At 39.9% G+C, this 24,611-nt stretch overlaps 1 protein-coding gene across 1 annotated transcript in view; it reads right to left on the reverse strand.

Annotated features, from left to right (window-relative positions):
• Positions 1-24,611, reverse strand: part of slc2a3b (solute carrier family 2 member 3b) — a 48,533-nt gene extending 23,922 nt beyond the window's left edge. The window contains exons 1-10 of the mRNA XM_054780984.1: positions 24,350-24,611; positions 18,659-18,780; positions 17,857-18,555; positions 16,955-17,742; positions 16,785-16,890; positions 12,965-13,019; positions 6,905-7,012; positions 5,500-5,660; positions 5,197-5,437; positions 4,960-5,122 (exon numbers count right to left, since the gene is read on the reverse strand). Coding sequence (XP_054636959.1) covers positions 4,960-5,122; positions 5,197-5,437; positions 5,500-5,660; positions 6,905-7,012; positions 12,965-13,019; positions 16,785-16,890; positions 16,955-17,003 — 883 coding nt within the window. The 5' untranslated portion in view covers positions 17,004-17,742; positions 17,857-18,555; positions 18,659-18,780; positions 24,350-24,611. The remainder of the gene's footprint in view (positions 1-4,959; positions 5,123-5,196; positions 5,438-5,499; positions 5,661-6,904; positions 7,013-12,964; positions 13,020-16,784; positions 16,891-16,954; positions 17,743-17,856; positions 18,556-18,658; positions 18,781-24,349) is intronic.

Raw genomic sequence — 24,611 nt, forward strand, 5'->3', positions numbered from 1 at the left:
AAAATGGAAATGGAAAATGAAACAAAACAGAATGAGACCGACGAATGATATGACAATGCAAGCCTGAGGAGGACAGTGAGAAGGATGAGATTGAGAATGAGAATTTGAGAGTATGAGAATAAAAATTGATTGAAATGAGACTGAAAATAGAGATGAGAAAAAGCAAGAGTGAGAATGAAAATGAGAGAGACACTATAATAGATAATATTCTTTTACTCGAGAATGACAATGAGGCCCATGAGAAAGGATGAGGCTGAGAATGAGATTAAAAGTGACGATGAGGATAAATAAAAATGTAAAAGAGTGAGAATGTGAGTGTTCCCATTTCATTCAGAATGTGAGTGTATGAGAATGAAAATGAGAAACAAAATTAAATGAAACTGAAAGGATGAGGGTGACAAAGAGATTGAGAACGACAATGACAATACGTAAATTAAAATGTAAAAGAGTGAGAATGTGAGTGTTCCCATTTCTTTCCATTTTCTTCTGCTTATCCGTGTCCGGGTCGCGAGGGCAGCAGTCTCAGTAGGAAAGTCCAGACTTCCCAATCTCCGGCCACATCTTCCAGCTCCACCGGGAGGACACCAAGGCATTCCCAGGCCAGCTGTGAGACATAATCCCTCCAGCGTGTCCTCGGTCTGCCCCGGGGCCTTCTCCCGGCTGGGCATGCCCGGAACACCTGACCAGGGAGGCGTCCAGGAGGCATCCGGACTAGATGCCCAAGCCACCTCAAGTGGCTCCTCTCGATGTGAAGGAGCAGCAACTCTACTCTGGGCTCCTCCCGGATCTCTTAGGGTGAGTCCAGCCACCCCACATCATTTCGGACGCTTGTATCCGCGATCTCATTTTGCAGTCACCACCCAAAGCTCATTTCGGCCGCCTGTATCCACAATCTCGTTTTGCAGTCACGACCCAAAGTTCATGACCATTGGTGAGGGTGGGAACATACTGTAGATCGATCAGTAAATTGAGATTTGCCTTCTGGTTCAGCTCTCTCTTTACCACGACGGTCCAGTACAACGGTGCAGACACTGTACCAATCTGCCTGTCTAGCTCACGCTCCAACCTTCCCTCACTTGTGAACAAGACCCTGAGATACTTGAACTCCTCCATCTGGGGCAGGACTTTATCCTTCTGTGACTGAGAACCATGGCCTCGGATTTGGAGGTGCTGAGTCTCATCCCAGAAGCTTCACACTCAGCTGAAAACCTCTCCAGTAAACGCTGAAGGTCATAGCCCGATGAGGCCAACAGGACCACATCGTCTGCAAATAGCAGAGACGAGATCCTAAGGCCCCCTAACTGGACCCCTTGGCACCTTGGCTGCGCCTAGAAATTCTGTCCATGAAAATTATGAACAGAATCGGTGACAAAGGGCAGTCTTGGCGGAGGCCAACGTTCACCGGAAACAGGCTGGACTTACTGCTGGCAATGCCAACCAGGCTCCTGCTCCTGTTGTACAAGGACCGAATGGCACGTGTCACCAATCCTGTACTCCCAGAGCACCCCCCACAGGACACCGCGAGGGGCGGGGTTGAATGCCTTTTCCAAGTCCACAAAGTACATGTAGCCCGTACCACAAACTCCCATGTACCCACCAGCAGTACCCTTGCAAGCTGGTCCAGTGTTCAGGGACCAGGATAAATAAAACACATCGCACCTCCTGTACGTCCCCTTCTCTCCAGCACCCCTGAATAGACGTTCCCAGGGAGGCTGAGGAGTGTGATCCCTCTGTAGTTGGAACACACCCTCCGGTCACCCTTCTTGAAAAGGGGGACCACCACTGTGGTCTGCCAATCCAGAGGTACTGTTCCTGACTTCCACGCAATGTTGAAGAGATGTATCAGCCAAGACAGTCCCTCAACATCCAGGTCCATCACCGTGGCTGAGGTATCTGAGGTAGTCAAAAACTCCTCAGTGGCAAAGCTTCAGGGGCTGTGGAGTTTTGCCCTGAATTCCTCAAGGCTCTGAATGTTGAGAATGTGAGTGTATGAGAATATAAATGAGGAACAAAATGTAATAAAATTGAAAGGATGAGGCTGAGTAAGAGATGAAGAATAATAATGAGAATAAAAGAAAAATAAGGTGTGTGTGAATGTGACAATTAAAAATGAGAACGAAAATGATATGAAATGGAATGAGACTCAAAATTAAGATGAGCATGAGAGCAAGAGTGAGAATGAAAATGTGAGTCATAAGAACTAAAAATGAGAGTAAAATTTCTAATACAATTGAGTATGAGTGAAATATGGTTGAGAATGAGAATAAATGAATATAAAAGAATGAGTGGGGCTGTGTGTGAGATTAAATATGAGAATGTGAATTTAAAAAATGAGACGAGAGTGACGGTGAACATGATAATACTGTTTTACTCGAGAATGACAATGAGAAGGATCGTGAGAAGTGATAAGGCTGAGAACGAGATAAATAAAGACAACGAGAATAAATGAAAATGTGGAAAGAATATGAGTATTGAAAGGCTGAGGCTGAGAATGACATTAAGAATGGATTAAGAATACAACAAAATGTGAAAAGAATAGGGGTGTAACAATTCATTTTAATTTTGATTCGTATCACGATTTTGTGGTTGCCGATATGATTCAAGGACGATATTATTTCATTGAGACCGATGCGATCTGAAACGATTCAGTAACTTTAAATCAATAACATTTTAGCCAAAAATTCAACCAGTGTGACTGTGAAATAAATACCTGGATATTGGACAGTGCAGGTGACGTTTTTGTAAGGGAATCAGGTATAAATTATTATGCATATAAACAACAATTAATGGCAAATGCATTCCCATTTTATTTGAATAAAGTGCAACCAACATTTCAGATTGCATTAACAGGAGGTTAACCTTTTTTGCTCTCATTTTCAATATTCAATAAAAGTACAGTTAAGTGCAGCCAACAATTCAACGGTAGGTTTACCTGCTACTTAAAAAAATATTATAAAAATACAAACACAACATTAATATAAAAAATAAAGTGCAACCAACTTATTTTCAGGTTAAATGAGCAGTGGCTGAACCTGCTACTTCTCTCATTTTAATAAACAAACAGCAGTGCACTAATATTTAACAAAAGATCAAGTGTAACCAACTACTCTTCAACGACTCTACAGGTTTATTTAAAAAATTACCAACTGATCCACATGATCTGGCCGCAGAACACGTCAGTGTGCATTCGCTATGTCACCAGCAGTACTAAAATACACAGGTACCGTTTATCAAGGGTTGAAGTAGAGGTAGCTCTTTCTCCTGAGATCTCCACCACTTCATAGCATTTTCAGTCAAACGCAAGCCATTTTTTGCTCGGTGCCTTGCTCTGGCTGTCTCGCTTGTGAATTTTCTTTCTCTTTGGGTGAAGAAATCGCCAAACAGTGCATCTAAGGCTTTCTTCTTACAAGGAGGCGACTCATTTGGACTTATTTAAAACATCCTCCTCTTTGCAAAAGTCAAAGTGTTTGCACACACTGGACCACAATGGTGGCTTAATTAGTTAATCGCTCGCCGGCTTGTTCTCTGCAATCCGCCATGCTCCGGTTTGTTGTCGTCACAGACAGGCAATCGAGTAACAATTAAGGTCTTGTCATTAAAAGTCCTTAAAAAAACACACCCATATGCTTTCATGATTCCTTGGTGGATCCATCCATCCATCTTCTATGCCGCTTATCCTCACTAGGGTCGCGGGTAACTTCGGGTGACCCTGGCCTGCTCCAGCCAATCGGTGGGCACATATAGACAAACAACCATTCACTCTCACATTCATACCTATGGACAATTTAGAGTTTGTGGGAGGAAACCCGTGTACCCGGAGAAAACCCACACAGAGATGCCAAACGTAGATTCGAATCCAGATCTTTCCGATCGATGACTGTGTGGCCAATATGCTAACCACTATGCCACCGTGCGGCCCTGCTTAAATCCAATGCTCTGTTTTGTAGTATCGACACACTTGATTGATTACCTTTAAACGATGTTAGATCGATATGTGTCGTCCGGAATGGCAACTTGCCGAACACAGATCAATGTAGTTGGATCATAGGAATATAAATCAATACATCGATGTAGTAGATGAATTGTTACACCCATAGAAAAGAATGAGAATAAAAATGAGAAAGACAATGAAATTAAACTGAATGGAATGAGACTGAAAATAGGGATGAGAATGAGAGCAAGAGTGAGTGAAAATGAGAGCGACACTCATAAGAATGATCGTACGTTCAACAATGACAATGAGGAGGAGAGTATGAAGGATAGGATTGAGAATGAGGCTAAGAATGAGTATGTGAGTGAGAGTACGTGAGTGAGAGTATGAGAAACAAGACTGAAAACGAGACAAACGATCAATGATAATGCAACTAAAAATGAGATTAAGAATGATAATACAAATGAGAATGAGTGAAATATGGTTGAGAATGAGAATAAATGAATATAAATGAGAATGTGAGTGGGGCTATGTGTGAGATTAAATAAAAAGTGAGAACTAGTATTAGTATTAGTGTTACAAATAAGAGTGATGGTGAATATGATAATAGTGTTACAGGAGAATGACAATGAGAAGGACCGTGGGAAAGGCTAAAACTAGCATAAGATAGATAATGAGAATAAATGAAAATGTGAAAAGAATGACAGTGTGAGTATGAGACTAACAATGAGAAACAAAATGAAATGAAATTCAAAGGTTGAGACTGTGAATGACATTAAAAATAAATGGAAATGTGAGTGAGGCTGAGAATGAGAGTAAAAATTAGATTGACAGTGAGAATGACAATGATACAATCTGGAATAACGATGAGACTGCGAATGAGAGAGGAGTTGAGACTAACTGGTTTACTGAAAAATGGAGTAACTGAGGAAATGATAATGGTCATGTGAATGATAAAAAATAGAATGAGACAGTGAGAATGTGAGATGGATGTATGGTGATGTATGGTGGCATGAGTGTGTCAGGACCTTTCCTGGCCTCCTCCTCGTGGCTGAGGACAATGAGAAGATAGCGTGGGCTCTCAGGACAGAAGGGCAGCATGATGGACTGCAGGATGGCAGGCAGGACGGTCAGGGCGAGGAGGAGAGGCCACAGAGACTCTGAGCCCAGAAGAGACTCCAGACCAAAGATCTGGAAAAACACATCTGACATGAAGCATCCTCAAGGATGTCTCTGAGTGCAGTCCTGCAGGATGTAATGTCTACCTGTGCCACCAGGATGCCAACAACCACGCCCAGCTGGTGCAGGGTGCCAAAGGCTCCTCTGAGGGCGGTTGGGGAGATCTCTCCCACGTACATGGGCGTCAGTCCCGTGCACAGGCCGCAGAATACACCGATGACCAAGCGGCCGATGATGACCATCTCGAAAGAGCGACTCAGGCTGGACAGTCCCATCAGGCCACCGCCCAGCAGGGCCAGGATGTTTGCCAGCAGCATAGACCTCCTCCTGAATGGGGGGGGGGGCAGTGCCATTTTCTGTGATGATAATGAGGAGGAGGAGGCGCTCACCTGCCAAATTTGTTGACCATAGCTCCCACACAGAAGGAGCCCACCATGCCGCCCACACTAAAGATGGCCACTGCAAAACTCCACACCATGGTGTTGGCTCCCGGGGTGAAGGGTTTGTTGTAGCGCTCCAGAGACACGTTCTGGAAGAATCTACGCAGTTTCTGGTAAAATCACTAAATAGGTTAGCAACTAAGATTCCTTGTGTTTAATGTTTAGTAAATCCACATGGAACACAACATCATGTCAACGTATGCTCGCATAAACACATCGTTGGGTACACCTGCACAATCCTTCGAATCAAATAGAAAATTATTTCAGCTACACGTGTATCTTTATTACTAGTAGTAGTACTAGTAGTAATAGTTTTTTGATAAAATTCTAAAAGTAAAAAAGGTATTGTGTACTAAAATAATTTTCTAGAGTTACTTTTTTTTTTTTACTTTCAAGTATTTCAATGAGTGCCACATAAAGTATAGTCATAAATACACCCAAATGCTGAGAAATAAACTATGAATAAAAATATATAGAACATTTATCATATCCTGTGTACTAGAACAATGCCATCAAATGCAAACATATTTACAAAATAAAATGACTAAGAGTAATATCAATAATTACAAAAAACAATAAAAGCTTTAGAATAAAATTAAAGATGTAATTTTAAAATTATACAGTCATACCTCGCCAATTTGTGCTTCGAATTTCACAATTTCACTACCACAATTTTTCAAAAATATTTCATTGCTTTTCGTGGTTGAGTACAGCCTATAATTAGTCCAAAAATAGGCATATTTAAACAAATTTCACCTTTTCTACCTAAAGTAAGCATTTTCAAGCATAACGATGGCTAAATGAAGTATAAGGCATTCAGAAGATGCATTGAAGACATTGTGATGATATGTAGTATTCTACACTGGTCACTAGGTGTCAGTAATGTAACATCGATGAGACAATAGCCACCGCAGGAAATACTGTACAGACACCGGAAGTAAAGTGGAACAACGAGGAACTCTCAATGCTAACATGTGTGAGTCGCTATTATGTCTTATTTATGTCTTATATGACTTATTTTCTCTTATTATATCTACTATATTGGGTAAGAGGAGTAACGGTGACTATGGGGTGTTACTTCATGTCTAGCGGGCGCTAATGTTAAAAAATGTATTTTTTTTTCATGCTCAACAAAAATATTCCATTTATAAATAAGGAATCCTACTTGGCGGAAATTGGACTTATCATGGTCAGGTCTGGAACCAATGAACCGCCATAAACGAGGGATTACTGTAGCTAGCTAGATTGTGCTGGTTTAGTTTATGTCACTTAGTTAATGTAATTTCATCAAATGCCGTTTTATGATTGTCCACATAAAAACATAAAAACTGAATGTCAGTTTGAAGGGTCGCACCATTTCAGGTGCATTGATGACTCCCGTGTTGTATCCAAACTGCAGCGAGCCGATGACAGCGGTGGAAACGCAGTAGAGCAGGTAGACGGTGACTTTCTTCTGCTTTGGCTGATGGATGAAGAATGGAGGGGGGGAGATGAGAAGAAGGCGTGAATGTTTTTTCTAAATAAATTGTTGGAGTAGCGGCGTGTCTGACAAAGCGCTTCTTGTTTATCCAAACAGACAATGAGGCTTTCTGCATGCCAGCGATCACTCGGCTCTGTGAGCTTCTTGCACGGTCCCTGCACTGTCTCCGCTATGCACAGCTGCTTCGTTCCTCCCAGTAAAAAAAAACACCTGCAGGGAATGCGGTTGTTTTTCCCGCCGGCCTCTGAATTAAAGCTGGCTTAGCACATAGTTACCTGCTAATACATCAGGATATTAATCCACTGGAGGAGAGAAATTTGTGGCATGCACAACACTGAGGCCTTCAGAAAGCCATGAAGTTCCTGGCCAAACCCCTTAACTTAATTACATTTTTTAAAAACTTTTAAGCTCGTAAGCCTTTTCTATAATATACAGGTAAGGTGCAAAGGTGAAGAAATAGGTTACAAAGCAAATACAGGTTATCTGTAACAAAAAAAATAGAAAATACATTTTAAAATAAAACATTAATTTAAACATCAAGTTATTTATTTCAAATAAATTAAAATGGAAACAAATAAAAAATAAAATACATTTTCAAAATTTATCAGGTGGTGTTCTTTGGATAATGAGCTTAGATTTCCATAGTAAGATGCAGGAGGTTCACTGGATCAAATTCTGCACTGAAAAGGGGGGGGGGAACATACTAAAAAGTACTACTAAAGTACTACTAAAAAAAACTTTTAAAAAGTGTGCCTGATAAATGAACATTAACGTCAAACAACACAAGTGGAAGTGAAAAATGACTTGCATGTAGTGACATTTACTGTAAAAAGTGCCCTATAACGGTTGTCATGGCAACATGATTGCTGTAACCTATCACAGGAAATGCAAGAGACACAGACAGGAAAGAAGTCACAGAGAACAAATAAGATAAAATGAGAGCAGCTTTTGAGCTCCACATTGGCGCTAACATAATGCATGTGAGCAGCTGAGGCAGCACTCGTGTACCTGGCACTACCACAATGCCTGCGAGTAGCACTTGTTTACCTGGCACCACCACAATGCATGCAAGCAGCACTCGTGCACCTGGCACTACCACAATGTTTATATATTATAAATATTTCTAGCAATCCAAAGGCATATCACACAATGTAGAATAAAATTATATCTGGATGTACTGTATATACTGTATACTGTACTTATGAATGTCAGGTCACTCTTGTAATATATACTGTTTTATGAACAAGCAACTACTGTACAAAAATGCAAGACAACATCTAAGACACTTTATGACCTAGAACAAAGATGCCAACAATCTAGTTTAGTAATTTACTGTTTTAAAAGACAATAAACATACAATAACAAACAAATATGAGTAATAAACATCGTAATGGCCTGGGTATAAAAATACATTTGAAATGTGCTTCCTTCCCACAACCCAAACTTACTAAAGGACCGTACTGACCCAAATATAAAACAGCTGAATGTAAGTAGACCAAGAATAAAGACAACCAGGAATATACCACAACCAAGAATATAAGACAACGAGGAACATACTGTACAACAACCAAGAATATAAGAAGCAGAAATGAAAGACAACCAAGAACATAAAACAAGGAACATAAGACAACCACATTTTTTTAAGACAATCAGGAATGTGAGACAACCAGAATTATAAGACAACTGTAACTAAAAGACAACGAACAACAAAAACAACCGCGAATATAAAACCAAGATAATAAGACAACCATGAATATGACAAACAAGAACAAACAACCAAGAATGTAAGCCTACCAGAAAACCAGGAATATAAGACCAGTAATAGACAACAAGAATATAACACAACCAGAAATGAAAGACAACCAAGAACATAAAATAACCAGGAACATAAGACAACCAGGAATATAAGAACCAGGATTATGAGACAACCAAGAAGCAGCACCGGTGTCATGTCACGTACTAAAAGTGTCTTCTTGCAATGAAACAGGTATGGTTTTATTGTATTCATACACTTAAATAACTGACTTTAGCTTTAGTCTGTCTCCTTATTGGTGTAAACATTGCCCCCTCCCTCTGGCTTCCTCTTCTTCTCTTGTGAATGTAATGTTAGGAGTGGCGCCATGACACTTGCTTTGATGATAACTAAATATAAATACCAGTGAATAACACTTTCTTCATCACACATTTTCTGGCGGATGCTGCTTACAGTCTGGAAAATGTGGTAGCACCAAATGTTACTTCCCCAAAAAGTAATTGAAGTAGTAACAATATTCTTTGGAATTATTGTGTTACTTTTATGAAAAACACGCCACTTTCCACTGTCAGTGCCAGCAACCGTGCTTGAACTAGTAAATTATATCCATAACTTACAATGACAGCCCAACATTACCTCGCACAAGTGTATCTTACACGCTGGTGGTTTATGTGTTGAAACATGGACTTCCACACTGTTACGTTAGCTCATCCTCATGCTTGCCTCACATTCTGACATGACTTCGTCATCACTGAGACATGCATTTGGAAAGCGATGCCACACAATATTGACACACACTCACCCATTCACACAGAAAGTCTTCTCTCCTTGGCTTGAATTTTATATTATTTAGCTATCAAGTGTGATGCAGGGGAAGAGAAAAAACTCCAGTAGGACTGAAACGGGCTCTGAGCATCATTGCTTTGCAGCAAAATTGCTAATCTCTCAAAAATATGAAAATGATCCAACATTAAAGGTGTTGCCTGCCTTGGTTAGGTACCGCATGGGGGTGGGATGCTAACTTTCCAATGTCATGGCGCCGTTCCTAAATTCACATGAGAAGAAGAGGAAGCCAGAAGAGCAAAGTGGGGTGTCCAAAGTGTGGCCCGGGGGCCATTTGTGGCCCCCAGCTGTTTTTTTCTTGGCCATGGCACATTTTAAAAATATAATTTAACAAAACAAAAAATATAAAATAACAGCAAAAACGTGAAAATCAGCAGTAATGTTCCAAGAATGAAGTCAAAATGTTAAGAGAAAAAAGTTGTAATCTATGGAGCAAAAGTTGGAATTTTACAAGAGTAACGTATTATGACAAAAAATAACATTTTAGAAGCATAAAGTTGAAATATAATATAAGTCGTAATATTTGAAGCCACCACCTTATCGTGGTGGGGGAGTTTGCGTGTCCCAATGAATAGGAGCTATGTAGTCGGGAGCTTTCATGCCCCTGGTAGGGTCACCCATGACAAACAGGTCCTAGGAGCGGGACCAGACTAAGAGTGGCTCAAAATGACCCCAACGATGATAAAGGAAAACTGACTCCTTGACTCCGTCCTCGCGCGGACGCAGATCACCAGGGCCCCCCTCTGGAGATGGCGAGCATCTGGTGGCCGGGCCTGCACCCATGGGGCAGAAGCGGTAGAAGATGGATGGATTATGAGAAATAAACAAAACTAAAAGTTGTAATTTTTAAAAAATTTGGTTGGGGAAAAAGTTGTTATATTACGAGACTAAAGTCATAATATTACAAGAAGGAAGATGAAATAGTTGGGGACAAAAAAACACAGCAGAAATGGAATAAAATTGGTGTAATTTTATAAGAATAAAATCAAAATATTAAGAGACAAAAGACTTATTCCAAAGAGAAAAAAGGTGCAATTTTAGAAAAATAAAGGCAAAACATTAAGAGAAAAAAGTATTATTTTAACAAGAAAAAGGGCAAAATTTTATGGGAATAAAGTCAAACTATTAATAGAATATCTTGTATGCTAATGTGAAAAAAGTTGCAATTTTAGGAAAATAAACTACTGAGAAAAAATGTAAGTAAGAAATATTAATGGGGAAAAAAAAGTTATATTTGAAACGTCATAATATGTTGAGAAACAAAACAATATTTACGTTGTCATTTCTGGAAAATTAGACTGGGGAAAAGTTATAATATTATGGGAATAAAGTCAAAATATTATGGTCAGAAAGTCATAATACGGGTATAAAGTCATAATATTAAAGAAAATTTACGAAGATTATTGAAGAAAAAAAACGGCAAAAAAAGACCAAAGACTAAAGTTGATACTAGCAGGCTTTTCACCTATACGACAAAGCTGAGATGCAGTTTATTATTATATATAACTTCTTAGCATATCTCCTTGACTTGTGTTGCAAAGTGGCTAAGTTGCCTCATGGGTTTACACCAACAAAGAAACAAAGAGACAAACTAAAGCTACACAAGCTGAAATAAGTCACCATTTTTCAAGTATATGGATACAATAAAAATGTACTTGTTTAATAAATGTCAGAATGTTCTGGAAGAGACACTTTCAATATGTGGCATGGCGTCTGGACGCATCCCAATGTGTAGAAATGTATCAAACATTTTAACAGCAAAACTTCACTTTTGTATTCACAAATGACTTAGTGAAAATCATACGTGTGTATGCTGCTTTGTAAAATAGAACATTTCTCAATCCACACAGCTATCATATCGTTACGTTAGTTTATCGTTAGTGGAGTTTGGTGGTTCTCTATTTTGTAAAGCAACACGTGGAACTTTGTGTTATGCTGCTGTCTTGGTCAGGTCACTCTTATAACTTTTCATCTCAATGAGGTTTATCTGGTTAAATAAAGGATGATGATGCCGATATGCTAAGATGTTGACTTTATTCCCGTAAAATTCAAACGTTTCCTCCAACCTAATTTCCCCAAAGTTACAGCTGCTTTTTCCATTTCTGCTGGGTTTTTTTTTTTAAACTATTTCAACTTAGTTTTCATAAATCTTCTGGTAATTATGACATTATTCCAGTAATATTCTGACTTTCTTTGATTTTCTCACTCCACACAGCTATTGTATGATTATACAAGTAGTTGCACATTACTTACAGACACAGTCTCCAAGGCAGAAATTAGAAATCATTACAGTATTCATTAAGTATCATTAAGTATTCTGGATACTCATTATTCAATTTGTGTGTCAAACAGCATCAGAAACTCAACTCAATGAACGACAGCGGCCACTAGTTGTCAAAAAAAAAACCAACCCCCACCCCACTTCAACTTAAAGACATACATGTGTTGCTTTACAAAATATCAAAGTGGCCCTTGCATCCCGGGTTTACAAAAGCTACACAAGCTAAAGAAATAAGTCACATTTTAAAAAATATATGGCTACAACAAAAATGGACTTGTTTACTAAATGTCAGAATGTTCCAGAACAGACTTAATACGTGACATGACGTCTGAACGCATCCCGGAGTGTAAAAACGTATCCAACATCCGCAACACCAAAACTTCATATTTATATTTTAATAGAGTAAAAAATGACAAGAGTGTATTTAGTTGTCCAAGCTAGACATAATTAGTGTCCTAATGTGTAAAATAGCACATTTCTCAGTCCACACAGCCATCATATCATTAGAGTTGCACATTACTTACAGTCTCCACAGCAGGCAGATCTGGATTACAAAGTATTCTGTATCTGTGTGTATTCTGTATCAATTTGTGTGCCAAAATGTGTCAGAAACTCAACTCAATGATTGTGGCCACTAAGTGTCGCCAAAAAATCAACCACCACCATGTTTTAACTAAAAGGCATCAAATTCAATGATATATAGGATATATTTTAACATATAAGCTGCAGGACCAGCCAAACAAGTGTGACATATAGTCCGGAAATGTACAGTAATGGCAGTCATTTACAGTAATGACCGTGATCTTGTACCTAATGTTATGTCCGCTGTCGCACTGTATATTGGAGCTGGCTCTACCAACGTGCATTTAAAAAAAAAAAAAATCACATTCAAGTTGCAACTTGTCCCGTTCTTTTCTCTTTTAGTCACGTCCCTAAATGCCCCGCTCTCATACTCCTCTCGCCAGGAAGGAAAAATACTGAAGTGACTGTGAGTCCATGCTTGGTTAACTCCATGAGAAGTCAGACTGAAAGACAATAATAAAAAGAAAAAGTTTACCTTGTCATCTTCCATGCGCTCCATCTCTTGTTTGTTCCCAGGACAACACACCAGTCTGTGCAAACAGCAGCAGTCAACAATCAACTGCAAATATACAACAAGCAAATGTTACCTGGCATCACTCATGTCCGCAAAAAGAAGACGCTCAGTGAGGCCTACCGTGTCCACGACTCTACCTGATGGTGAGGACGCGTATCAGGTCCTGTCACGTCTTCTGCTCTCACTTCAACAGGAGACGCGCAGCAGACACCACAAACTCCTCCTCCTTCTACACACCCTCTCACCCCTCCCTCGCTCACTACAGCACAGTGATGTAACGTCACTTCTCCAACAGAGATCACGTTATACTGATTTGTTTATACTGTTAACTCACTACAACACTACAGTACGTCTGTTTACCCTTCAGCAGGAGTCTAACCGTTCCACATTCGCTGTTTGACAGCCGGCTTAACTCAAACACTACTTGGCTGGAAGGAAGATCCCACAATGTTTTCATGTGGCTTTGTCATGAATTAACGGCTCTAAATATAATATATTCATCATGCTCTTTTGCTGTGGAAAACGGCCTATTATTAATCCAAAAATGTACACATTGAAGCAAATTTTCATACATTTTTTTTGCCTACATCAGGGGTGTCAAACTCATTTTCATTGAGGGCCACATCGCAGTTACGGCTGCCCTCAGAGGGCCACTTGTAACTGTCAGTATATTTGAATATAAATCTGAATAGAACCTCATGATATGATTACACAGTTGCCCATGCATTTGATTATTATGTTTGTACTAACTAATTGATGGATAACTTGCTTCGAAATGAGAAGTGAAGTGAGAGTGTCATGGTGACAAGCAGACATTCAAGTATTTCTTTTTGAAAAATGCATGGAATATCTTGCTGCGTGATTAGATAATACTGACGTTTAGAAGAACTGCATGCAGTAACATTTTTCTGTCAAGATGACGGATCAAATACATTTAGAAGGACAAAGGTGAAGTGCATTATTGATATGCATTATTCCTGAGGTTTCGCGGGCCACATAAAATGATGTGGCGGGCCACATCTGGCCCCCGGGCCTTGTGTTTGACACCTGTGGCCTACATGAAGCTTTTTCATATGGAAGCCTGTTTCCGCCACTGGAAGAAAAAATATCCTAATAATAAGTCATAATTATGAGATAAAATGTCATAATTATGTGCTAGTCATAATTATGAGATAGTCATACTTGAGATAAAAACTTGAAATTATGAGATACAAACGCATGTGCAGAGTGCCACACAATGAAGGCTACAATGAAGAAGGCACATGCGCAGTTTGCGCATTTTGACATTTTGGGTCATAATTACGACTTTTTATTGTCAGGATCCCCCCTTCTCTCCTTACATTCCTATCATGCCTTTATGGCAGCACCCTGTTGTATAACACCATTGATGGCTGTGACGTGGAATCGTTCAAGGTCGTTGTTCAAGGTCAACTATGTCATGGGCTTGTTACGGGAGAGAGCATTTGCATGGCCAGAGGGCTTGTTTTTGTCTCAAGGTACAACAAGCCATTTTTTCTGAGTTTTCCCAACAGATGGAAACCGTGTTCCACCATCCTGACTCCTTTGGTTCGGATGCAAGCCGACTACAAGCCCTTCGCCAAGCACCCCGAAGCATTGCAGACTATTCCATAGATTTCTGGACATTAGCAGCAGAATGGAACGAGGAAGCCCTCCAACCGGTATTCATCAATTCAACCCTCCTCTTCCCCAGTGGCAGCTGTTTTTTCTTTGTGGGCAAGAAAGATGGCATCCTTAGACACTACACAGACAACAGTGGGCTAACATGGCACGGTAAAAAGTAAATACCACTTGCCCATGCTCACCTCCGCCTTCGATGCTCTACAAGAAGCAAGGAAGAGTCTTCACCAACCTTGACCTGCACAATGCCTAATATCTCGGGCGTAAAAGAGACGCATTCATGATGATGAAGACGCTCGCATCTTCTTCTGTTCTGTGGAACAAATACGTAAACAAGATGACCGCGGCGCTCCGTCGCAAAATAAGAGTGGCAGTACCGTGAGCGTCTTCATTAGACACAAGAATGCACAGGTGACAGTGTGCAGTAGTAGGGCGGGAGACAAATCTAACGCAGTGCATTTTGTGAGGTCTGATTTTTTTGAGGAGGCATTTTTGTGATGCAAATGTATTACTCTTTTGAACGCATATTATTTTGAGAAGCCAAACACTTTACTTAAAAGGCCCCAACAACTCAGCAGAACTACGTTCCTAGTCATGGATCTCCAACCAGAACTGGACTCACAGGACCAATTGGGGTGGGGGTGGAGGGTGGGGGGGTGGGGGTGGGGGGGGGGGGGGTCACTGTTGCGCCATTTGGGTCCATTTCCCATCGAAAAGATGATCAATCCCTCGGCAGTGAAACTCCAGTTGCCACCCACCCTGCGGATACACCCTGTATTTCATGTCTCCCAGATCCGTCCTGTTTATAGCAGTCCTCTGTTCCCTCCTTCGGAACCCCGACCTCCTGTCCGGCTCACTGACAACCATCCGGCCTTCACCATCCGACGTATCCTGGATATTCATTGGAAAGGGAAGGGCTGCCAGTACCGAGTGGATTGGGACGGTTACGGACCTAAAGAGCGTTGTTGGATAGACCCTGACCTTGTCCATGACGTCTATCGCTCTCATCCAGACAAGCCTGGTGGGTCGCCCCCCATTAAGGGGGGTACAGTCAGGATTAGGGGTGGGAACCTCTAGGTTCCTCACGATACGATACGATATGCGATACAAGGCTCATGAAAACGATTATCTCACGATATGGCGATACAGCGATTATCGATATATTGGTCAGGAAATCCATCCACGATAATCTGCGATACTTCTATTAAAAGAGAAAAACAGATATTTTAAAATGAAAAAAAAACATGTATATTTGGCACCATCAAATGAGTGTCTTTCTAACACAGTCACTATTGTAGTACAGTAACAAACCTATAGCTTATTTTATAAACAGTGACATCATTTCTGTGTAACACTGCTGTAAAGTGCAAATTTACTGCAAGGCATCTACCTGCACATTTTGAGAGAACCAACAAAATTTGATAAACAAGCTTTTGGTGAAATGTTTTCGACTTGATATTTCGTAGCGTGGCTCCAAAGTGCGCATCAAAAAGCGAAACCCATCATTCTCGACAACACTGTATGGCTGCAGATCCTTGCAAATATACACAGATATGCCGTGAGTGATCGACTTTGACCTGGGGGAGTTGAAAGGGAGTTTTGCTTGAAGTAGAGCCCCCACGGGGGTCTGGCCACGGCTTTTTGGCTTACTAGCTGTGGGTGATGGCGCTGCAAGTGGCTGTGCATATTCGTTGTGTTTCCAGTATACGTAACTTTTGTGAAACAGTTCTTGCATGTAGCAAAGTCCTTCTCCAGCTTTGTTCCACCATCAGTACTGTCAAACCCCAAATGCATCCACACGACTTGTAGGCTGCCGGTGCATCTTTCAACCGTTTTCCGCTCGTGTCCGCCATGTTCTCTCTTACTGTGTGTTTACTTCGCTTGCCGACTTCCGCCGACTTTTCCGCCATTTCCGCTGACTTTTCCGGCTCTCCCACGAGGCGGCCCCCTAGCGGGCCGTCAAGGAATTGCGCAAAAGGAACTAATAATGAGTGAGGCAGTTTATAGCGAACATATGTAAATCTAAATTATTAATACTTGGCGGGCGCATATCGATAATCGATCAGGAGATAAAATATCGCCATATCGAGATATTGTCACACTCCTAGTCAGGATGCCCCAGATCCCTCTTTTCCCCACCTACCCTTTCCTTCCTTTCATTCCTTTATGGCAGCACCCTGTTGTACACCTTTGATGGCTTTGACGTGGAATCATTGTTTCATCATCAATGGCATCCCTTAAAGGCCCACCTAGAGGAGGAGACGTCACCAGATGACTTTCGTTTCTTTATGGCAGCACCATGCTGTATAACACCTTTGATGGCTTTGAAGTGGAATCTTTGTTGCATCGTCCTTGATGGCATCCCTTAAAAGCCCACGGGAGGAGGAGACGCCACCAACAACCGTCAAGTGGTAGGGATGGCAGATATTGGAACACTGAAACGATCAAATCATTTGGAACAAGTGATTCAGAAAAAGAATCGATTTTGGAACATTCGAAACATCTCTCAAAGTGAATAACCCCCCCACCTCCCAAATATGTATAGAAATACAAATGAGCTTTTTGCTGTTGATTCTTGGTCCATTTTTAATATTACCTTTGAAATACATAATTTTTCAATATAACTTGATGACTTAAATGCTTTGTTTAAACCCACATTACATAAATCAGGTTTGTCCTCTATTGTTACTGGTAAGAATATCACTTTAATCAAAAGACTGTTATGTGGAGTGGAATTGCTATTTTTTGTGTCTTTTTGTCTCCTAATTTTTGTGATTGTTTGGGTTAATAGTATTATTTGTATGAAAGGATATTTTCTCCTCAATCGCTCAGTGTTTGTAGGGGGCACTTGTGTACATTCAAGTATTTTTATTAAGAAAAACTATTTGTTTAACAGTACTTGGACTGAGACGGTTTCTTCTCTTGATTAAAATTTCTCCTGCTTTTGAGAAGATTATCTCACAAGGGACTAATGTGGCCGGAATGGAGAGAGATGCCTTGGCCAACTCGAAAAGGTGAGGGAACACAACTGCATGCTGGTTCCAAAAATCCAATGGATCTTCTCTTCTTGGTAGATATGGCGCTGAGATAGAGCGCTGAACCTACAGGAGAAAGTTAGATAATTTATCAGTTACATAACAATAAATATGGACGAAAAACAATTACAACTTCATTCAAACACTGGGAGCGTATTGTGTGTCTGGGGGTGGGCTTACCTCAACAGTAGCATCAGCAATGGCACTCTGCCTCTGTGACGTCTCCCCTACCAGGTTATCAACATCATCCCACAGGCTCTCCTCCGTGTGCTCACTGGCATGTGGCCCTGGTGGTGTTGATGTCGAGGGCTCACAAGCGCTTGCTTGTTCATGAGAGGCTGCTCGAACGACAGCACAACACTCAGCTGTCAAAGCCTTCACGGCTTTTTCTGCATTGTCTGGAGATCCAAATGGCAGAACTCTGAACCAAGGATCCAGCACAGTTGAGACGGCTAGGACCCTCACAACCTCCACCCCACATCGCTCTCTGAAGTTCTTGTGAAGGTTACTGCATACTGAAGTTAACCTTTCACGCCGTTCCAGAATCTTGCGACTAAGGGTATTATTTTTGAGGCAGAAACCCTCTTTTCAGAGGACAGTTCCACAGTTGCTTCATTAAACACAGCAAGAACATGAAGGCACTCACTCACCATTTCACTGTCAGCACTGTTTCAGGGAGTTAAGGTCGTGTTCAAGCTGGCCAAAGCTGCTGCCACTGCCTCACGCTGCTCCAACAGACGCTCAAACACTGAATAGGTGCTGCTCCATCTCATCTCTATTTGCTGGATTCATTTAATCACTGGTTTTCCCATTCGCTCCTCGATGTCTGAGAGCTTCTGCTTCGCTTTGGCACTAGATCTAAAGAGGCCAACTATCAGCCTACATTGAAGACACAGAGTATTCACTTCAGGGGTTTGCTCTATGGCATTTTTTACCACTAAATTTTGTGTACAGTATGAGCAAATCAAGGCACATGACATACCTGTAAAAGTTGTGCACAGGCTATCATATTGGCAGCATTATCAGTGACTAGGCATGTCATGCACTTCTCAATCCCCCATGAACGCAAAAAGAGTGCTCTTGGCCTCCTTCAGGTGCTCAGCTCTGTGTGTGTCAGGAAAATGACAGACCCCAAGGACAGTTGTGAAAGTTTGTTATTTTCATTAATAAAATGGCATGTAACTGCTAGGTAAGCATCCATATGTATTGACGACCACATATCTGAGGTCAAGCTGACAGCATTGGCCATTTTCACTTGAGCCATCGATTTCTCTTTAGTCTCAGTGTATCTGGATTTCAACATTGTTTTCAATGTATTTCTGGATGGAAGGATGCAATTAGGGTCACGTTTCTAGGCAAAATTCTTGAAACCCTCATCTTCCACAATTGAAAAAGGTTGTGAATCCTTCACAATAAGGTCAACTAGGGCCTCATCCAAATCTTTCTGCCTTCCTGTCAAAGAACAAGAAAGAAGACTGAGTTAGGAAGAATGCTGCCGTGCAACTTCATGTGTTATTGTAAATCTATGCAACGGCATGTAAATATAGAACCATGTGACCTTTAGTGATTAAGTGCATAATTGTCTTTATTGTAAATAATGATACATATGAATAAATAATAGAATATTGCAAATTTATTTTTGCACAATTTGTAATGAAAAAACATTAAATCATATTTTCTTCTTCCCACTCTTTTATGAGCATAAATGAATTAATTAGAATGGTAGAATTTACATGTATTCTTTGCATTATCAGATGCAGGTCATTTGTGTTGTTCACTCACTTGCTTGAAATAAATGAAAATGAATGAATGAATTGTATTGCTGTCCATTTCGTCTTTCAACTTCTTTGCACATTTTTTAATTTGTACTTTTTTGGGGGGGGGTTATTGGGATTCTTTTGTGTGGTTTTTGGTTTCTGATACTTTATCTACACACTGGAGCTGTCATGAGTCATTGCAGTACATTTCCCCACTGTGGAATCAATAAAACTTCCCTACTCTCCACTAGTAAATGTATAATCATAGGTGTATTAAAATAACATGAATACACACCATAAACACCATGGCCTTGGTTGCATTCAGCACTTGGTTGTGCAGCGCTAGTAATGCAGACATCAGGATGTTTGGTCCGCAGGTGTCTCCACATAGGTGTTGGATGCAAATGGAACATGTCACTTTTTTTTCCTTCAACAAGATCAAAGTGTTCCCAGACAGCTGACTTGGGACACTTTGTAAGTTTAAAAGTTTTAAAAGCTTTAAAAGTTAATCTAAATCCAAAAAACACTCAGTACAATACACTCAGAGACGCAAGACTTCGCAAAAAAATTGCACATTTCAAAGGCTTTTTGATGTTTTAGGTGTGTAGGGTGATGAATTAACAGCCAATCAGGCGAAGACACAAGAAATTACTATTTTACATATAAAGTATATATTTAGGTTGGATATATTTTACATTTAATAGGCATTTTCATATGTAATGGTAGGCTTTTATTTATTATTCAATTTTGCCAACACTATCAAGTGGTCAGACTGCCTCACTTCACCGTTGAAGTAAGATTATTTCGCCATCCTTTGACTGTTTTTCCCTGTTCTTCCCTGCCTGGTGCTGCTGCTGTGCTCGCTGGCCAGCCGTCCTTGTCCTGTCCCCCGAGGATTTTCCCTTCCCTATTAGTGCATTGGAGTTCATCCCACAACCCGAACAGCATCCTTGGCATTTATCTCATAATTTGACTTTTTATTTCATATTTCTGACTTTTGATTTCATAATTTTTATCCTATAATTATGATCTTTTATCTCATCATTTTGATTGTTTTTCTTATAATTATGACTCTTGTAATTTCAACTTTTTGTCTCATAATTATGACTCTCATGATTTTGACTTTTTATTGTACAATTTTGACTTATCATCTCATGACTATCTCAATTTTGACATTTGACTCTCATAATAATGACATTCAACTAATTACAAATTTTGATTTGAGTGTATTTAATTTGAGTGTTTATCTCATAATTTTGAATTTTATCTCATAATTATATCTTAATCTCTTAATTTTCCACTTTTGAACTTTTTATCTCATAATTACGGGCTTCCATATTGCCAAGCATAAAAATGGTCAAATTAAGTAAAATAGAAATACAGTCACACCTGTCTATAGCAGCCACTAAAGGGGAAATGGCAAAAGTGGCCGCTATAGGCAGGTGGCCGCTATAGACAGGTTGGCGGCCATTTTGAATTTGTACGCACATATTAACATGTCTGTGATTAGAAGCTTATTGTGTTTGCAGATACATATTATTATACTGTTACATGTTGACCAGTAGAGGGCACTGTGGGACTGCGGATAAAAGTTGTAAAGAACAACTAGGCTTGTTATTCTACACCACCCACAGAACAAAGCTGTGCTACTATATATACGACAGAGTGTCATTACAGCTTTAGTTCATCAGGAAGTGACGGGAAGTGACGGTGGGCGTCCCGAGCAGGAGAGCTAGGCTCAGTGCTATCTGTGAGTTTGGAGAGAGTTGGGAAGTGTGTTTATGTTGGCGTGGATGTAAAGTCCTGCAGTGTTCTCCGCTGTTAATAAAGCCATTAAAGTGCATCGGCGACGTGAGTCTCTCCTTTCCCACAACAAGCGGCATTACAGTATTGACCAGTGCACATTGTCTCACACCAGGAAATAGACGATGTCACTGTCTGCAACAAGCTCCAAAGAAGAGAGCTTTTTTATGTGGAACAAGTGACAGTTTGTGTGGATCTTGTGAATGATTGTGACTGAGCTAGGACTCAGTAATTAAAGTCTACACACGACGGCTTCATTGCTTAAAAAACAAAACTTTTTCGTGCATGAAGCTTCTGCTTGAGTCGGTATTTTGGCCGCTATATGCTGTCAGATATTGACCAAGGGATACAAAATGGGTGGCCGCTGGCCGCGTTGGACAGGTGACTGCTATACACAGGGTCTATAACATGTAAATTTTCCGCGGGGGGAATTTTTCAGTGTCCGCTATAGGCAGGTGGCCGTTATATAAAGGTGGCTGCTAAGACAGGTTTGACTGTATAAGGCATTGAGAAGACGCATTCAAAGACGTGATGATATGTAGTATTCTACACTGGTCACCAGGTGTCAGTAATGTTACATTGATGAGACAATAGCCACCGCAGGAAGTACTGCACAGAAACTGGAAGTTGAAAAAGAAGGAACAAGGAACTCTCCCAATACTAGCATGTGTGAGTCTATTATGTCTTATTTTCTCTTATTATGTCTACTATATTGGGCAATAGGAGTGTAAAGGTGACTATAGGGGTGTTATTTCTTGTCTAAAGGGCTCTAACTTATGTTGAAAAGCATATTTAGAAGGTGGTAAACTGATTTTCTGTGCTCTAAATACCAAAATATAGCATTTTTAAATAAGGAATCCTACTTCGCGCACTCTCTCCTTCTCCAGGGAAAGTTCTAATGCTTTGTTGTAAAAGTCTGATCACCTTCTGGTGAGCTTGGATATACAGCCCTCCATCTTTGCAGTGAAATTCCTTCATTCATTCACCAGAGCATAAACATAAACATATCATGAATGCATTTAACTTGCTGCTAAACAGCCGTAAAAAAAAAAAAAAAAAAAACGCTGGCTTTTCCTCTCTATGGAAGGACGGCAGTGACAAGCACCTACAGCGGTGTGAAAAAGTGTTTGTTATAAAGCCATTTCTAAAGCTTTGGGACTCCACCAAACCACACTGAGAGCCATTATCCATAAATGACAAAAACATGGAACAGTGGTGAACCCTCCCAAAAACAAGTGGGCCAAAATTTCTCCACAGCGCTGTAAGAGACTCACTGCCACACTGATGTGTGAATGCGAATGAATGTTTGGTGGTGGTCGAAGAGGCCGTAGGCGCGAATTAGCAGCCATGTTTCCGTCAGACTAGCCCAGGGTAGCTGTGGTACCACCACCAGTGTGTGACTGAGAAGTGAATTAATAATGGCTTCACTTCATTGTGAATCCATTATTATTATAATTATTCATTGCAAGTTATCACAAACGCTTGATTGCAGTTGTTGCTGCTAAGGATGGCCCAACCAGTTATTAGCTTAAGGGGGGTCGAGGGGACTTTTTTCTCTTAATATTTTTTGTTTTATTCTTTCAAAGGTACAGCAGTTTTTTCTGCTTGTCTTTCTTTATTTTCCAACTATTTAAACTTTCTTTTCATAATTATGAATTATTAATTATTATTCTTGTAATATAAAAATTATAACTTTTTCCTGCCACCTAATTTTCTAATTTTCTTTTGACTGCTTTTCGTGCACCTTTGCAGCGTGATTCATTTTCTAGTGCTATTAAAATGACATTATTTTTCCTCATAAGCTTACAAGTTTATTCTCATAAAATGACAGCTGACAACTTTGCCTGGTAATTATGACTTTATTCTCGTAATATTTTTTTCCTGCAACCTCATTTTCCAAAAATGACAAGTTTATTCTTTACTATTTCAACACTATGCTACTAAAATGAAATCTTTTCTCATATTATGACTTTATTCTCATTAGAATACAAGTTTTTTTCTGTTAATATTTGGACTTTACAGCAGGTTTTTCTATTTCTGCTATTTTGCTTCTGCTATTTTTTTTATTTTCTATCTATTTAAACATTCTTCTCGTAATTATGACTTTATTCTGATATTATAACTTTTAATATATATAAACTAATTTTCCAAAAAAAGACTTTATTTTGTTATGTTGTTTGTTTCTCATAATATTACTTTGAAAAAAAAAATTCTTTAATATTTTCAATGCTAAACTACTACATTATTTTTCCTCATAATATTACGTTATTCCCAGAAAATTAAGACTTTTTCTCGTTAGAATATGACATTTTTCTCTTAATATTTTAACTTTATTCTGGTAAAGTTAAAGCTGTTTGTTTTTTTTATTTCTGCTGTTTTTTCGTAATAGTATACGCTGTTCTTGCAACCCAGTTGCCCAAAAATTATAACTTTATTCGTTGCTTTGTTACGTTCGTTACAACTTTTTTTAAGCCTTTTTTCTATAATATTTCAATTCATGCTACTAAAACGCTATTACCCTCATAGCATTATGACGTTATTTTAGTACAATTACGACTTTTTCTCGTTCGATTCCAACTTAATTTTTTTGCAAGATTACTGCTGATTTTTGCTGGGGTTTTTTTATATTTTTCAAATATTTCCACTTTATTCTTAAATAATCTTTATATGTTTTCTTTTTTTAATATTGTGACTTTGTTCACATAATATTATGACTTTTTATCGTTAGATTACAACTTTTATCTCGTGATATTTTGACTTTATAGATTATGTGGTGTCATTTTGTGGTGTGTGAAAAACTTTAAGTGAGCTCCACGCCTGAGTCCTTATCCATACACATTCTTTTCCATATGGAATTTTTACATAAATGCCAACGTTTGCGGTGAAAAATGCGTACATTTACAGCAACCTTTCTAAATGAGGCCACAGGACTTGACAGGACTTGATGAGTTGGTCATGGATATAAACGAGGAGGACTTAAAGGGGTTGCGCAGTCGCATGTGCAGCACATTTGCATGAATCAGCGCTGTGACTCATACAACACATGAGCAAGATTGTGGTTTCCCTTCCAGATTCATGACAACCACACAGGCCTCTGACATGTCTCTACTCACCTGCAGGAAGAAGAAAGAAGAAGAAGGTGCCAAGGCCGGCCGTACGACGGCATTTGGAGCGCAAACGTTGAACGAAAAGTGAAAAGAGGCTCTGTGGGCCTGGTAGGCTGGCCGCCGGGGGCGCAAGCACAAAGGGCACAAATGTGCACATGCCTCAGATACAAAGCCTGGTCATGCAGAAAGCATGAGACCGGCTCAGTGGGCGGCAAACAATCAGAATCAGGGAGCACCACCCCTTGTCCCCCACCTTCACTAATTCTTC

This window comes from Dunckerocampus dactyliophorus, chromosome 7 (genome assembly GCF_027744805.1).
Source record: "Dunckerocampus dactyliophorus isolate RoL2022-P2 chromosome 7, RoL_Ddac_1.1, whole genome shotgun sequence".
Taxonomy (NCBI): Eukaryota; Metazoa; Chordata; class Actinopteri; order Syngnathiformes; family Syngnathidae; genus Dunckerocampus; species Dunckerocampus dactyliophorus.